Raw genomic sequence first — 17,993 nt, 5'->3', positions numbered from 1 at the left:
CAACCCAAGCTGTGTTGCACAATATTACATTGGATTTATGCATCATATTTACGGGGTAATAATAAATTATATACTATTAATTACATGTTCTTACATTAAATAAAGTCGTATTATTAAACATACAGCAGACGTATCATGACATTACCTCAATGTTTTGTTACACAAGACAGATCATACAACACAAATAATAAATGATACGACTATGATTTATACCAAATAAAGTCCGTACTGACAACCTGTCGTACATAACTACATAAATAATAATACTAATAGATGTAAACAACTTCATAGCTACACCTAAGAAGTAGTAGTAGTAGTAATAATAATAATAATAATAATAATAATAATAATAATAATAATAATAATAATAAAGACGACAACAACAACAACTGATCGAGCTAGATACTTTCACCATTTACCCATGGTTTTAGAGAATTGTTTCCAAGTTATACTAGTTCATTACACTTACCATCAAGGATGAGCACATCCGCCCGCTAAGATGGTCAGTTGATCAAAGACACAGATGCTACCTCGTTCCCACCGAAGCAGCAGGACGAGATCTAGAAACAGGAAATGGTGCAACCACCAAAGAAAACAAATCACAATGCAGAATTCACCTTCAAATTTCACATTCACCAATTACATTTACTTTTATTTTCTCCAATCAAAAGTCTCTTCTTTCTTGCTGACTCGGTGTTGAATGTTCTAGAAGATTGTGTCTTGAGCAACAGGAAATGCACTTCCCAAATTGCGCATTATAGTACAGTATGCTACAAAATAATTTGACCCAAAAGAAAATTTTGAAATCCACAGATTAAAATGATAATTTTTGCTACAAATAAATAAGAGTTTTTAAAACAGTCAATTGAAAAGTTTCTGGATAAGTCCCGATTTATGAGATCGGAACAGTTCTTTCAAGTCCAAAATTTAAGTCCAAACAGAATAAAATCTTATAGAAAATTTTTTAAAATACAAATAAAATGAGAAATTTCAAATTAATTCCCACTGCTTTCTTAATAATGTCACAAAGGTAATTGTTGTAAGTAATTTGGTTACTTTCACTCAATTACTTCCCAACCCTGCATACATACCTAGATAATTCTAACAGCTTTCAAACATCCTCTGGTTACTTCTTCCTCATATGGTCGATCTTTGTAACCTCACATATATCTATTCTGTACGAGTGCCTACTTACTCAAGTAGCAAATATTTAACAATAACTTCAATATTATATTTAAGTGGTCCGCCTATTCAATACATATATAATTTATTAAATCTAGTACATGTCTCTTCCCCTAAGGGACATCATCAGCTAGAATAAATTACACAATATATCAGATACTGTACAAAAATTACATTACTAGATTGGATAGACAATACATGTAACAAGCTTTGACAGCTTCATTTCAGTAATGTAATTTTTGTATCTGATATATTGTGTAATTTATTCTACCTGATGATGTCCCTTCCCTGGGGGCAAAGGTGACCGGGCGTAGAGCTAACCACTCTACCCCATCACGTGCCGAGGTTAACAGTGGTGGAAGCCTTTACCTTCCACTCCTCCAAGGGCCTTCATGGCTTGTACGGAGGTGACTTTGCTTGATGATGTCCCTTAGGGAAGGGAACATGTACTAGATTTAATAAATTATATATGTATTGAATAGGCGGACCACTTAAATATAATGGCAAATAAATTAAGATAGTGAATAAGTTCAAATATCTTGGGGAAATTATAACCTGGAGCACAAAAGAGAAAACATTGATCAGCAGCAGAACATCTAAACTGAAAACAGCACAGCGAATCACCTGGCCAATTTATTAAAAAATCTCTCTCCATGAATGCTAAATTTCGACATTACAATATGGTTGTAAAACACAAAGTAACTTATGCTAGCAAAACACTCTTCAAGTTGAACACTAAATCAACAAGCAATACATTTCAGAAAGTGGATAGATGAATCATCAGGACAGTCATCAATAAAAAACACCAAGTTGATAGCCAATGGAGATTATTACCTAATGAAGTGGTATATCGTGAAAGCGAATCAATAATAGATACAATGCAGAAAAGGAGAATTGCCTTCTTTTGTCTTATATTCAGACTGCCAGAAACCCGCCTAGTGAAGCAGTTATTTAGTTACTTCTGGAAAAATGAAATAAGGAACACTTGGTTCACAGAGATCATGAGAGATTTGGAAGAATTAAATGTTTCAATGCTCCAAATTGAAGGCAGAGAAGATAAGAGGATTCTAAAGAATAAAAACTTATGATTCAAACTCATAACATTTGAATGAAGGAAGTACACCATTACTGACAACCAAAGGGCAGCCAGGTCTGACAGGACGAAGAAGTTTTGGGAGTGGAAGAAGCTGAAAAGCTGATTATTTAATACTATTAGACTTTAATGTATATGACTGATTAAAGTACTCTAAACTATGTTAAAAACAAATTGCTACTTGATTTTATAGTCAGTACATGTTTTTATCTAAAATGAAACTGTTAAAGCTTGTTACATGTAACGCCTACGTACTTTTGCTTGCAGTAATTGTAATCTCTCTCTCTTTACAGAGGGTGGCGGCACAGTGAGCACCTCCACAAACTGGGTCGCTGTCCTCGATACCATCTTACAGGTGGGACTGCTTCAAGCAGAAGGCTTGCGAGGAGGTGTTCAGCTGCGACTCCCCGTCAAGTTCCAGCGGGTTGCTTTGGATCCGACCGTTGTACGACCACAAGGTATATGATTTTGAAGGTATTTGGTAGTAATCCTGAATGATATTGAACTGAGCCTTGCAGGTTAAGGCAGTCTCTACTTGCTTCATAGCTTTCCCTTTCAGTTTAATTTGAACATAACAATAATACATTTTATGCCCTTTTTTGCACTTAATTAGTTTATTATTCATCTTCAGTATTTCTAAATTTATACTATTAAAAAAATAAATGGTGTCTGTCTGCTTGTTTGTTTGCCTTGCTTGTTTGATATGGAAAGGAACCTGGTTGTAGCAGGTGATCTCACTTTACGAAATGTCAATTGGGAAAGTAATGGGAACGACAGGAAGTATGACCAACAAATGCCAAATAAGTTAATGTGGGAAGCAGCTGAATCAGAAGGTGATGGAACCAACTAGAGGGAAGAATATTCTGGACGTGGTGGTGGTAAAACCAGATGAGCTCTATAGAGAAATCGAAGTAATAGATGGTATTAGTGATCACAAAGATGTTTTTGTCATAGTTAAAAATATATGTGATAGATAGGAAGCTCGTATAAGTTGGACTAACAGGCAGTACCATATGGATGATAAGACAGGCATGAAGGAGTTTTTAAAGAGTAATTATGATTGGCAGAAAACAGTAAATACAAATGTAAACAGGCTGTGGGTTGGGTTTTGTCATAATCACAAAGATGCACACAGGAGATGCCGTCAATTGTGTACACTGTTTTATTTACAAATTATATACATATTAGACACACACACTAATAAATTGCCATCTTGATCTGACTCGAAGAAGGAGAAGAAGGAAAAGAAGGAGAAGACTGCCACATTAGCATGTCAACCAATTACCAACACAACAAAATCACAACACGAGTTCACACACTCAACTAATGACTTTCACTAACAAGTCTCGTTAACAACTCAACTCCAACTCCCAAGATTGTCTGTTTATATACCTTGCCTGGCCAGGCTTCTGGAAAAGTATGACACAACATGTTTTCTCATATTTTCTTGAGTCTCCAGTAACCTATGTACAAATGAATAGAACATTCTATAAATCTCTAGTGACAAAGATGCGTTGTTCTGGACTATTACCCTGTGATGCACAACATTACATTGGATTTATACATCATATTTACAGGTAATAATAAATTATATACTATTAATTATGTGTTATTACATTAAATAAAGTCTTATTGATATACATACAACAAATGTATTGTGACATAACCTCGCATGTTTTGTTACACAAGACAGATCATACAACATACAAATATTAAATGATACGACCACGATTTATACCAAATAAAGTCTGTACATAACTACGTAAATAATAATACTACTAATGGACATAAACAACTTCATAGCCACACCTCACAACAACAACAACAACTACTACTACTACTACTACTACTACTACTACTACTACTACTACTACTACTACTACTACTACTACTACTACTACTACTACTACTACTTGCCCATTGGTTTAGAAAATTGTTTCCAAGTTATACTAGTCCATTACACTTGCATCATTTTAAAGCAAATTGTTGGGGAATGATGTGGAACGACATTAGTAGACAAATAACTTTGTGTGGTGTTTTTAAAAATAGAAAAGATCACAATATAAAGATAAAGTTGGAATTCAAGAGGACATATTGGGGCAAATATTCATTTATAGGAAGAGGAATTAGGTATAGAAATAATGTACCAGGCAAGATGTTCAATAAATTTCCAAATTCTTTGCAATTATTTAAGAAATTACTAAATAACTTTACAAATGAAAAAGTCTTTTACTGTCCTCCTTTTCAATACAAAAATCTATCTATATTAGATGGGATAATGTCTAAACATGTTTCAGTCTATCTAAAGGCTTCAGTAGAAGCTAAAATGTTACATGTATATGAAAAAAAAAAAAAAAAAAACTGAAAAATGTGTGGAATTAAAAGATAATGATCATGATTAATATATTAAAAAACATGTGAATGATGAGGTAGAAAAAATCCTCTCATCTAAAATCTCTTCTGTTAACATAAAACTTGCTAGTCCTTTTTTAAATTTGGAAAACTATGTTGCTCAACATAGTAGGATCGCCAATAAGGAGATAATGAGTGTGCATCAATCATTAGTGGGCTGTTGTCTCGAGTGGTGCGACCTTGTCAGTCTTATGTCCCTATTGACACTAAACACTAAACTAGGTAAATGCAGATCAGTGGTGATTGATTGATTTATTGTCCCGAATAGGCTCAAAAACTATTGCACTGATTGTGCTCATATTTGTTAAGGATATACAGTGGAACCTCGATATCTCAAATCACCTCGGGAGCTAAATTGTAATTTGAGTTTTCGAAATTTTGAGATATAGAGAATAATGTTCTTGAGGATATAAAGCACATGATTGAATCATATATATCTACGGGCTTATACTGAATACAGTATTTTTAACAATACTTAAAAATATACAAAGAAAACTCTATTTTACGGCATCACCTTAATTATAACCCTTATTATAGTAACTTTTTAAAAGACGGGATACAGTACAGACAGTAGTGAAACAAGAAATATACCTTGGTTAACACCTTTGAAAAAAAAATCTGTTAGTCTCTTCTGTTTGTTACTGTTAACCTTTCTTCCTTTTACGTTGAAACTTCTCATCAGTACCATGCAGCCAAGATCCGTAAATGGATCTTGTTATCAACGACTTCAGCGGGTTGCTTTCGTATGTGACCAGTAATTAATTCACACCGAAGAAACAGCGACGCTTTGCCGATTTTCCGATCATTAGAAGTTTTCGATTTTTGGTTCCCGACATATTGACTCCCAGCATCGCTGTAAACCTTCCTTGACTTGTTAAACCGGGCGAGTTGGTCATGTGGTTAGGGGCGCACAGCTGTAAGCTTGAATCCAGGAGACCGTGGGTTCCAATTCCACTGTTGGCAGCCCTGAAGATGGTTTTCCGTGGTTTCCCATTTTCACACCAGCCAAATGCTGGGGCTGTACCTTAATTAAAGCCACGGTCACTTCCTTCCAGCTCCTAGGCATTTCCTATCCCATCGTCGCCATAAGACCTATCTGTTAACTCTTCCTCACAAACCAGAAATGCCATATTGCACAGTTAATGTTGCACAAAATTTGAGTTACAGAGTATTTTTTTGCTTCAAGGGAGGAAATGCTCGCTTCGAGAAATAGAGACATTCTTGTAACCAAATTTTGAGTAATAGAGAAATAAATACATGGGAAGAATAAGACAAACGGCCAGGAAGTTACTTCGAGATGCTGAAAATTCGGGTAATGTAGGTTCGAGATATAGAGGTTCTACTGTAGCTTGAAATCCTGAATCACACAAGGGATACTTCTGATTTATATATATTTCACTGTTTTGAACTAATGGGGGATTTTTGCCCTCTATCATCTAAAATAACAAGTACAGTATAATCCATTATAGCGAGAATTCATAACGGCAAAAAATTTACTCGCTGTAGCAGATTGTCGTTAATCCGATTTTTTGTAAAAGTCGGGAAAACCCCCATACACATTAAAATCATTATCAAAATAGCAATCAGTTTGTTCAAAACTTGAGTTTTTGCGGATGATATCCATTCTACGGCTTACTTGTGTTTTTTTCGAAATCCGATACTACGTGAAAACGTGTGTTTAATTTCATTCAGAAAAATATATATTACCGCATTTCTCCAAATCCAAGATGACCCCCACTTTTTCCTTCAAAAAATTTTAATGGGGCTTAAAAAGTGCTTTGTAAAATCATATGAATGTCTTTCTTATACAGTACGCATTTTAGACTATTTGTAGATGCCGAGCATTGGCTTTAGTTATGCTGTATTTTTTTGCAACCATACAATTATGCTTTATTTCAGCGGGTTTAATAACCGTTAACAAAAAATTGGCATCATAATATCAAAGGAAACTCGTTGAAAGTTTGCCGGCAATACACATTCCACGCGTCTCTACAATACAACAATCCATCAGGAGAATATTCTTGCTTACTATAAAACTGTTACTTTCACTCAGGTGTTACACGCACGCCTTGCTTGCCAGATTCGGCCAACTTCAGCGGCTAGCGATGTACAAATAGGTCTTAATCGCAAACTTTTGAAAGTCAACGAATGAGTTTATTACGCCGCGGTATGGCAATTCTGCCCTTGCATTTTTGTACACATACCTCACAATTTCATCTTCGACTTCTTTAAAGCGTCCTTGTTGCGGGCCACTGAATACATTTTTTTGTGCAATACACATTTTTAAGCTATCTTTGTCTTCACGGCAACGTCGAATATTGACTTTAGTTAGGCATATGCCGTATTTTCTTGTGGCTGCACAATTATTATACATTTCCGAGTGTTTAATAGCCATTAACTTAAAATTGGCATCATAACATCGACGAGAACCCGTTGAAAATTTGCCGGCAATACCTGTTCCATGTATCTTTACAATACGACGATTCATCACGAAAATATTCCTGCTGTCTATAAAACTTAATTTTACTAAGCGTCAGGTACAGCAGAACCGTTATAACTCTGCTACTGAGTAGCCGTGGCCTTTCTAAGAATTCGAAGTCTCGCATGTTTTGATACCATTCTGCAGATTTGAGAAACTTTATTTTTTTTTTTTTTTAGGATATTAGAATGTCATTCTGTCTCCACTATTTCATTACACAAAGGCACTGTACAACCAGTCGTCGTGGCTAGCGATGTATGACAGAGAGGCGGTCGTTTATTATCAACGAGTTTTGTGTGTGTGTGGGGGGGGGGGGTGAAAAAAAACAACAGTATGGTTACTGTGGTACCGTAGTTGCCAGTGGTGTTCATTACTATCAAGCCGCGAATGCAAAGCGACTCTTGCTTGATTTTTTGGAGAAATACGGTATCACTCCAGAGGCTTCTGTGGCAAACATTTCAGTTTACTACTTCAAACGGCGTCACCTAACCTAACCATATATATATCATGAAAATCTATGAGAAAGGCATGTAGAGAAATGATAACCTCCTCGCTAAAAATTGACATGGGAATAGCTTTCCGAAATTTAACTAGATGTGAAGAAATATAAACTATCCTCTGAAATCAGTGATGTACCCTGCCATATCTTGAGGTGTATCACATTCTTACTTAATTTCAGTATATGGTCTACCATTAAAAGTAAGCGATCGTTTACTTCAGCCTTTATTTTTAATGAGTTAACAACTGCTATCGGCCACATTATTTACGCATTTATTAAGAAAACATGTTATCCTCTTTCATTTCTGTTTGTTTTTTATTTTGAAGTAAAGGAACTTGGTGCCTTCAATACTTTATTGCATTTGATATGTCTTAATGATGTGATATCACAACTTGATGACGGACATGACTGTTGCATGCGTAACAATTTTCAACAATACAAAATCATCCGACCAATCAGAAATAGGCTTGGAAAGTGCCAACTTCAATTAATGAAATACATTTACAAAAATTAAAAGTCTCTTCATAATATCTTGCCCACCTTGAAAGGAGTTCTTTCAACTAACAATTGTAATCTTATACCTATTGTAAAAATACTTATTCTTAACATATGCATTAATACAAAACTCCATACATCATATTTTTATGATTAAAAGAAAATAATATTGAAATTATATCTTTGATGAAAAATAACACAAAGTTAGAAATATCACAGGAAATCTTTAATTCAGTTCTCCTTGTCATCCCCTTCAATGGGAAGAGGGCATATTTTCTTGATGCTTCGGGTGAAAGTTCCACCAGCCATCCGAATGGTGACAACCCTCACCTCACCATCTCGTCCAGGGTGAACTTGAACTATCCTACCTCTGGGCCACTCTAGAGGAGGGATGTTGTCCTCAATTAATAGCACCAAAGAATCAACATCAATACGTCAATTGGTATCATGCCACTTGACGTGTTTTTGCAATTCCTGCAAGTATTCTCGCTGCCATCTCTGCCGCAACCATTGCCGAATTTTTTGCAAATGCTGCCAACGTGACAAACAGTTATCGAGTTCTCTCAACAAATCCCTTTGCACAGGTTGCACGATCGAGTCACTTAGAAGAAAATGTGCTGGTGTTAGGACTTCTAAATAATTTGGATCATTTGGCAAGGGAGTAAGGGGACGTAAATTTAATACAGCCTCTATATTGCAAAGAATAGTGTAGGTTTCTTCGAAAGTTAGCACACGTCCCTGTGTTTCAGTCAGCAAATGTCTTTTCATCATCTTTACAGCTGCTTCCCACAATCCCCCAAAGTGGGGTGACCGGGGTGGAATGAAACTCCACTGTATCTGCTGCTGAGCGAGTGAGGAGGTAATGGTCGTTGACCCCTTTTACAAAAAGGACTGGATATCTTGTAGTGCGTTGGCTGCTCCATTGAAATTCTTCCCATTATCAGAGAAAAGCTGCTTGCACAAACCTCTTCTCGCCGTAAAGCGTTGCAGTGCAGCTTAGAAAGCTTCAGTCGTTAGCTCCGACACTAACTCCAAATGCACTGCCTTGGTACTGAAGCATGTAAATACAGCTACATAACCCTTGTAAGTATGAATGCGGCCTCTTCTGTGGCTTTCTCTTACAGATATTGGACCTGCATAGTCCATTCCTGTGGTAACAAACTGTCGAACAACTAACCTAACCCTTTCTTTTGGTAAATCTGCCATGCGTACCTCTGGAACTGTAGGATGGTAACAAAAGCACTTCAGACACCTTTTGACAATCTTTTTTGCTTCTCTTCTGCCGCTGATAGGCCAATATCGTTGTCGAGTTGCATGTAGCAGTTGCTCTGGGGGACAATGCTTCAGACAACGATGTTCATTTTCCATGATCATTCTGGTGATGTGATGATTTGCTGGTAGAAGCACAGGATGTCTCTGTTCTGATGTTAGCTCTGAAAAACGAAGCCTTCCTCCAACCCTAATCAATCCGTCACTATCCAGAAACGGACTGAGTTACTTTAGAGAACTCTCCTTTGGGAGGTCTTGATTATTAATTAAGCAATGTAGTACTTGAGGGAATGCTTCTAATTGTGTCCACATGACTACCTGTTTCTCTTATTTACAAGTTCCTTGTATTTCTAGTGAACTTTTTTTCCTTTTTGGTGGTTTGAGTTTGCAATTGTAAATTAATCTTTGAAAATATGCTGCTATATGGTAGAATTTATTCAGTAGAATGCTAGTTGATGTTGCTGTCAACATAACTGCTGTGACCTTCAGCTCTGGTAGTTCTGTTTCAAATTCTTCTGAATGCTCTGGTTGTTGACGTTGTGTGCGAAGCCAAGAAGGTCCACTCCACCACAGCTTTTTATCTTCGAGTTCTGCTGAAGTAACTCCTATTGAGAGAAGATCAGCTGGATTTTCAGTCGAAGGAACATGCTTCCAGGTGGTTGCATCAGTGGCTCCTTGAATCTTTGCAATCCTGTTTGCCACAAATGTCTTCAGGAGCCTTGGCTGTGTTGATCCATCCCAAAACAATTGTACTGTCACTCCATAATCTGATCTGACCAATTTTTTCTTTCAAAGCACTCACTGTTGTTTTGACAAGTTGTGCAAGAAGAAGGGCTGCCTCCAATTCGAGTCTTGGCAACAAACTGGTTTTTAAAGGAGCTACTTTCGTCTTTGCACAAAGTCAATTGGAAATGTAGAGACCACTTTGTGTTTGACAAACTGCATAAATGCAGGCTCCAAAAGCCTTCTCCAAAGCATCACTAAATCCAAACAAATCAAAAGACCCAGAGCAATTTCCAGGATTTATGTTTCTCATAATCCTGATGTTGTTCAGTCTTTCTAATGACGTATAGTACTCGTTCCAAATCTGAAGGTGCTCTTGGGACAATGGCTGATCCCATTCAAATCCATCTACCCATAAGTGTTGCATCAACAACTTCCCTTTGATCACTACTGGACCCACGAGTCCTAGTGGATCAAAAATCTGTGTGATTTTGGAGGCGACTTCTCTTTTGGATCTTGGTGATTGCTTTGCCAGCTCAACACGAAACTGAAGGCAATCTTGTGCTGAGTCTCAGAGGAGTCCAAGAGTCTTACTAGCTTCACCTTTGTCTAAAACCAGTAAAGCCCCTTCGTCGCTTTTGCTCTCCAAATCCTACAAGATCTCTTTGCTGTTGGACCTCCACTTCCTCAAATGCATTCCACCATTCTTGAGAATATTTTGTATTTGCCGCCGTAGCCCGATCACGTCGTCTAGAATGTCTCCTCCACTTAAGCAGTCATCCATATAAAAATCATCATGAATAGCCTTTGCTGCTGCTGGAAATTCATTTTCATGAATAGCCAATTCATTTAGGCGTCTCATGGCATGGTAAGCTGCTGATGCTGTTCCATATGTTACCGTATTCAACTGATAAATCCTCACAGGAGCTGAAGATTCCTCTTTCCACAAAATCTGCTGTAATGCTCGATCTTCAGGATGGATAAGGATTTGTATTGAACAGGTGGACTTATAATATTGTAATAATACTTGAGACATGGATAAGGATTTGCCGAAACATCTTTTCCACATCTGCCGTCATGACTTACTTATAGCTGCGAAATCTAAGTACAATGGTGAAAAAGATCTCGCTGTAAATTAGTTCCTGTCATGAGCTTGTCATTGAGTGATGTCCCGAGTGATGTTTTTGCCGAGGCATCAAATACCACTCTGACCTTTGTGGTGTCACTATCTGGGACGTACCACTGGTTGATGGGGTATGAAGTATGAATTTGGTACATCTTGATTTTGGTTTGTTTCAGTCAAGCTCATATGACCTAGTTTTTCATATTCATCCATGAAATCTGCATAAGCTGTCTTGAGTTCAGAGTGTCTGCTTAATCTCTTGACTAATGAATCTAGTCTGTTTAGTGCGGTTTGATAGGGAGCCTTACGATGAATCTACCTGTTATATCTCTCGAAAAGGTGTCCGTGAACTGTCTTTCACATATTCTTTCTTCTGATGTGTTATGTCGAATCTCTGCAATTGCTTCTTGTTTCCAAAATTTTTCCATCTGATCTGATAATTGTTGATTGCTAATTTTCATGCATGTTGTTGTTGACTCTTGTTTGTTCTCGTAAACTTCACTGCCTATAATCCAGCCTAATTGGGTTTTTTGCAGAGCTGGTTGTCCTTCAGCTTCATTCTTGGGTGGACCTCTGACTATTTTCCAATAAAGTCCTGCACCAATTAATATGTCTATGTCTCCAGGCTTGTTGAATGTAAGGTCTGCCAAGCAAATGTCCTTTGGAATAATAATCTTGTCCTTCTTGATCTCCAACTGTGGCAATCATCCTATTATAATTGGCAAAACTAGAAATTCTGCTTCCATCTCAAATCTGTCATTCCTTGAAACGAGGTGTATTCTCGTAATCCTTTTTGTTTCCACTTTGGAACAATCTACTCCAATGATCTGTGTGTTTGTCTTGAGATTCGGTAAACCAGGTTTCTTATACAGACCTTCTTTTATTAAATTCGACTAGATCCTGGATCCAATAAGGCCCGGCTAGCTCAGTCGGTAGAGCATGAGACTCTTAATCTCAGGGTCGTGGGTTCGAGCCCCACGTTGGGCGCCAATGTTTGTTTTTTATTTTGAAGTAAAGGAACTTGGTGCCTTCAATACTTTATTGCATTTGATATGTCTTAATGATGTGATATCACAACTTGATGACGGACATGACTGTTGCATGCGTAACCATTTTCAACAATACAAAATCATCCAACCAATCAGAAAGAGGCTTGGTAAGTGCCAACTTCAGTTAATGAAATACGTTTACAAAAATTAAAAGTCTCTTCATAACAATTTCAAATTTTCTTTAGAGAACAGCAGTCGATGGGTATTACTAATCAACCCCAATATCGCCTTCGAATGTTGACGAGAGAGCTTGCAAATGCACATAGAGCGAAAATTATACCGTACCGAAGATGATCGATCGCATTTTGTGGCAAATGTTTCAGTTTTGTTATTCAAATAGCGTCACCTATCTTAACTTATCTGTACTGTATGTATGATGAAAATATACTTCAAGCGCCAGTAGAGAAACTATAACCTTCTTGCTATAAATTTACATAATAGCCTTTCTGTAATTTACGGGACGCGAGAAAATATAAACTAACCTCGTAATCAACGACGCACTCTGCCATATCTTGATGTGTAGGCCTATCTCATTCTTACGAAATTGCGGTATTTAGCATTAAAATTAAGCGATCGTTTATTCAGCGTTTATCTTTAACGAGTTAACAACAGTTATCGGACACATTATTTACGCATTTATTACGAAAACATATTCTCTTCTTTCATTTTCCTTGCGGAAGAGCAGTCGACGGGTATTACTAATAGACTCCGACATTGCCTTAGAATGTCGACGAGAGAGCTGGCTGGTGGGCATAGCGAGAAAAAGATACGGTACCGAAGATGATCGATCGCATGCAGTATAATGACTGCGTGCATAAATATTGGCAACGGAAAAAATCGAGCGCGCAAAATCGCTCGTAATAATGGCTGCGTCAGTGATTGGGCTCTCGGTGTAACTGAAGGATAATGCACATTTTAATATATGAATTTCAAAGGGACAGACAAAAGTTACCGTTATTATGGATTTCTCGTTATATGCCATACTCGCTATAGCGGACTTTTACTGTAAGTTGTTGGGCCCATCAAACAATGAAATTGCGCTGTGTGACCTTGAAATTAAATTTCCTACAAGAAACATTTAGATTAATGCTTTCACGGCCCATGATTGTAGACATGATAATAAGCTCTTGGGCCTTTTTGATGTCAAGGAAACAAGGTGAAATTCTTAACGTTTTGCAGAGAATTTTTCTCCGTGTCTTCAGAAGAAAATCTTGTCTGTTCTCGAGTAAGACTTCTCTAATAATGAAGGTTTGAATTTAAGAATACTTTACTATTGGCCTATAGTAAGTTGTACTTTGTCACTAGATGGCTCACTGGGCGGTAGAGTGAACCATCTCGTGATGAGGAGAGTCCTATGTAAATCGTTAATACATTGAGGTCTTGGTAACTTTCATACATTTTAATCCTCTAGAGTGAACATTTTTCACTAATTTGGGATTTTAAAATTACTTTTGTATTTAGGTGATTTCTTATTTCACCATATATGAGTTCATACTTTCTATTTCATATCTGTAAAAACTGCCACAGTTGCTTGATCCTTTACCATGGATATAGTGGGTTGAAATTAGTGAGTTTTTATTTGGTTTTTAGGCGGTTCAGAATTGTTTGTACAAAAGATAAATCTATATAATAATTAGTGAATATCCACAGCCTGTTTCCAATCATTTGACCGGGTCAGGAATGGAATGAATGTAGCCCTATCTAGCGGCGAAGATAGGAATTGTGCCGGCTGCCGAGTTTGTTGCACTCCTCTGGGGCAATGATTAATGAATGACAGATGAAATGAAATTATATTGGAGAGTGTTGCTCGAATGCAATATGACAGGGAAAAACCGTAGTACTTGGAGATAAACCTGTCCCGCCTCCACTTTGTCCAGCACAAATCTCGCATGGAGTGACTGGGATTCGAACCACGGAACCCAGCGGTGAGAGGCCGGCATGCTGCCGCCTTTGCCATGGAGGCTCTGTAATAATTAGTACTGTATATAAATATTATGTGTGACCTGTTAGGTCTGTTCAGTTGGTGTAAATCACAGTCGTTCAGTCTATGTTTGCATGTGGCCGCCGGTGCACACTGCTTTAACGTTAAAAATTAAATAATTGAAAAAGAGGTTCAACCTATTCAGTACATAAAAGAAAGAAATGTAGCGATTACATTCTTATTTAATAGTAACTATAAATGGGACCAGTTTCGACCCTAGTCCAAGTCATCGTCAGCCGTAAAAACATGTAAAACAATGCATATGAAAAAGAAAAAGAAAAAGATTAAACTCTGGATCGGTATAAGATGAAACATGAATTAACGATGGGGGTAGAAATTGTGAGTCACTTAAAAGAAAACAGTACGTAATATTAAGAATGGTAGTATGGCACACGCAATGATAGGCGAAGTCTCACAATGTTTATGAATATTGGAGAACGGTCAAATGGGTCAGTTTCCACACTCTGTCAGGCACAAAGTCACAACACTATCAAATAATATATGAAGATCATAAATAACTTGAAGTCGCAGACGAATAGATTTGTAGAAGCAAACCGCCAGCTCCTGGTGATCAGTGCGGCACATTCAAGGTCATGCGCTACGGTCTCGAACGCCAAAGTAGAATGGAGAATATCCTGAAGGTCCAGTATTTGTCTCGGTTGCGGGAAGTTAAGTACGTATATATAGAAATATACAACGCAAATCAGTATAATTGAATGAGTACTTGTGCTCCTGCTAAGTTCTTGGAAAACAGTTGACTTGAAAAAACAATTGTAAAGAGAAAAAAAATAGTAAAAAGCGCAATATCGGAAAACAAATGAAAACTTATATGCACAGTGCGCTATTTTTTAAATTGAAAGAATTTTAGGTCATGATTGAAGTAGTCGAAGTTGGCGGAAGACAAGAGTTAAAATTTGAAAGAGGAGAACCGAAATGAAGGTCGATGGTTTTTTTTTTTTAATAGAGAAGGTAGAATAAATTAACAGAGGAAGAGTGATAGTGAAATAAGAGAAAGAATAAAAGAAATTGAAGTTAGATGGTATTGAGGAAGGATAAGATAGGGAAATGAAGGAGGGGACACAATTTGAAAGGAAGAATATAATGTGCAGAGCTGTAGTTTGCTGCCATCTATACTCCTTTTCAAGAACTATATAAACCAAGTCTTATACAGCGATGTCAATCAATGCATGAAGTTCGTTTCTTTCGTAGTAACAACAATGAAAACTAGAGAACATACACCGCGTTGCCTTCGTTCTCCACAATAAATGACACAGCCCGTACAGCATACGGCCTTCAACCTCAATGTGTTAATTAAGTAATAGAAGGTTGCCAGCATCAAAATTATTATCAAAATTATGCTATTAATACTTTTCATCAAGACTTCAAGAATAAGTGTTTTTATATATTCTTCTATATGATTTTTGGTTATGTTTGTGTTTCTTACATTATGACAAGTTAAAAAGTTTCAAGATCAATTCTTTCTTATGGACCTTTGTGTGGAGTTTTTCTAGAGCATTTCTGTCAACTTAATAGTTCTTTACGAGGCTGAAAAGGGCTCAATAAGGCCGAAACATTTATTATACCTTTAGTGTGTTTTTACTCAACAAGGTGGACTACTGAAATTACATATTTTATTTACTATAAAGTCAATCTGGAATAAATTTGAGACTAAGTGATTTGACCACCGTGCAGTTAGGGGTGTGCAGCTGTGAACTTGCATTCGGGAGGTAGTGGGTTTGAGCCCTACTATTGGCAGCCCTGAAGATTGTTTTCTGTGGTTTCCATTTTCACACCAGGCAAATGCTGGGGCAGTGCCTTAATTAACACCATGCCCATGCCCACTTCCTTCCGACTCCTAGAACTTCCCTATCCCATCGTCGCTATAAGACCTATCTGTGTTGGTGCGACGTAAAGCCAACTGTATGTAAGTGAAGTACAAATTTGATAATCTTAAATTACATTGAGGGTTTTCGACAATGGAAGGATGGGAAAAGGCTAGGATTGGTAAGATAGCGGCCATGGTCTTAATTAAGGTACAGCCCCAGCATTTGCCTCCCCTTTACTCTGAATTCTGTTATTGTTACATGGGGGCATATTTTGAAAAAGGAGAAACAATAATTGTGTTTCTCTGAAGATCTTGTTGAAACAGTATCACAAACATCATGTGCTCTAACACTCTGATATTGTTGACAGGAACCACACTGCCTGTGATAGTGGATCCGGTACTGGGGGAGGTCAAGAGTGTTGGCGTGGAAGTCTCCGGAGTGGAAGTGCGGACTGCCCCTCGTCGCCCAGTCGCTGCACGTCCTCTGTTGGAGAAATTTGTCTTCGTCCCATACCGTAACTCCATGGAGAGTCTGGCCGAGGCTCTTGGGCTGCTCGTCTACCTCGTTCTGGAGAACATGGATGCTCCTTCTGAACTGCGCTCAGGGTCATTCAAGGCTCTTGAAGTTCTAGGTGATGAGAAATCCACTCCAATGATGCTGGACCTTCAGAAGATCTTCTCTTCACTTCCTAGACCACAGGTGAGTGACTTTCAACACCTCCTCCTTGTATGTAGCATATCATATTATGGGTTTGTTGCACTCAGGAAAAGAACTAGAACCTAGTCTTTTAGTATAGCAATCTAATTATGAGGTAGTTCCATAAAATAGCAATATTGAGAAAACGAGAAGATTTCTACAGCTGAAATTGGTACCATTTATAGATTGTTATGTCCACTTTACAGAAAAAGTACAATGAACCTCACAAAACCACGACTTTTTAAAAAGAAAAATATATTTCTATCAGCAAAGTTGTTGACGCATCTTTACCACGATGACATAGGTACACAGCTATATGTATCGGCATGTTGTCAAACTGCATACATCCTGGCTTCTGTTGCCTTTTACAGATATATTTGAGAGACTTAAACTGGTTCCTGTTATGGGATAAGGAATAATGCAATGATGACCATCATATTTGAACAAAAATACTATCTTTCAGTAAAATGAATTAATCAGTTTTTTTTCCATTCTGGGGTTTATCTCTATCAATAGGTACAATATAGAACAGCTCATCTGGTGGCTGCGGTTGTTAACGCGTCAAGTCTATATTGTCTGACATCATATTCACAAAGATGCACACACGAGATTCTGTCAATTGTGTACACTGTTTTATTTACAAATTATGTACACATTAATAGTTGCACATCAAATGAACCACCATCTTGAACTCAATCGACTGCCACATTAGCATGTCAACCAACTACGGAACACTTGTACCAACACAACATAACCACTTCAAAGGCAAAACCACAACATGAGTTCACATACTTAACTCGACTAACGGCTCTCACTAACAACTTGACTAAACAACCCAAGACTGTCCTTTATAAACATTGCCTGACCAGGCTTCCAGAAAAGTATGACACAACATGCTTTCTCATATCTTCTCAAGTCTCCAATAACCTACACTATACACAAATGAATAGAACATTCTGAAAACTTGAGTGACATTTAGACTCTTACCCTGTGTTGCACAACATTACATCAGATTTATGCATCATATTTGCAGATAATAATAAATTATATACTATTAATTACGTTTTCTTACATTAATGTCTTACAGTAACGTCTCGTACAGAATCAATGTCCATTGTTGCTGTCCGTATTTAAAACGGTATGGAATCAATGTCCATTGTTGCTGT

General features: G+C 37.3%; 1 protein-coding gene and 1 non-coding gene across 2 annotated transcripts in view; both read left to right on the top strand.

The window, feature by feature from the left end:
- LOC136856807 (fatty acid synthase) overlaps nucleotides 1-17,993 on the top strand; it is a 242,002-nt gene that overhangs the window by 130,703 nt on the left and 93,306 nt on the right. Inside the window, exons 17-18 of the mRNA XM_067134931.2 lie at nucleotides 2,569-2,733; nucleotides 16,499-16,830. Of these exons, the coding sequence (XP_066991032.2) occupies nucleotides 2,569-2,733; nucleotides 16,499-16,830 (497 nt within the window). The remainder of the gene's footprint in view (nucleotides 1-2,568; nucleotides 2,734-16,498; nucleotides 16,831-17,993) is intronic.
- On the top strand, nucleotides 12,190-12,262 carry TRNAK-CUU (transfer RNA lysine (anticodon CUU)). The gene has a single exon. It is a non-coding gene; the product is annotated as a tRNA-Lys (tRNA).

Source organism: Anabrus simplex, chromosome 1 (assembly GCF_040414725.1).
Source record: "Anabrus simplex isolate iqAnaSimp1 chromosome 1, ASM4041472v1, whole genome shotgun sequence".
Lineage (NCBI taxonomy): Eukaryota > Metazoa > Arthropoda > Insecta > Orthoptera > Tettigoniidae > Anabrus > Anabrus simplex.
Note: the sequence above shows the minus strand (reverse complement) of the source record. Positions and strands in the feature narration are given on the sequence as shown.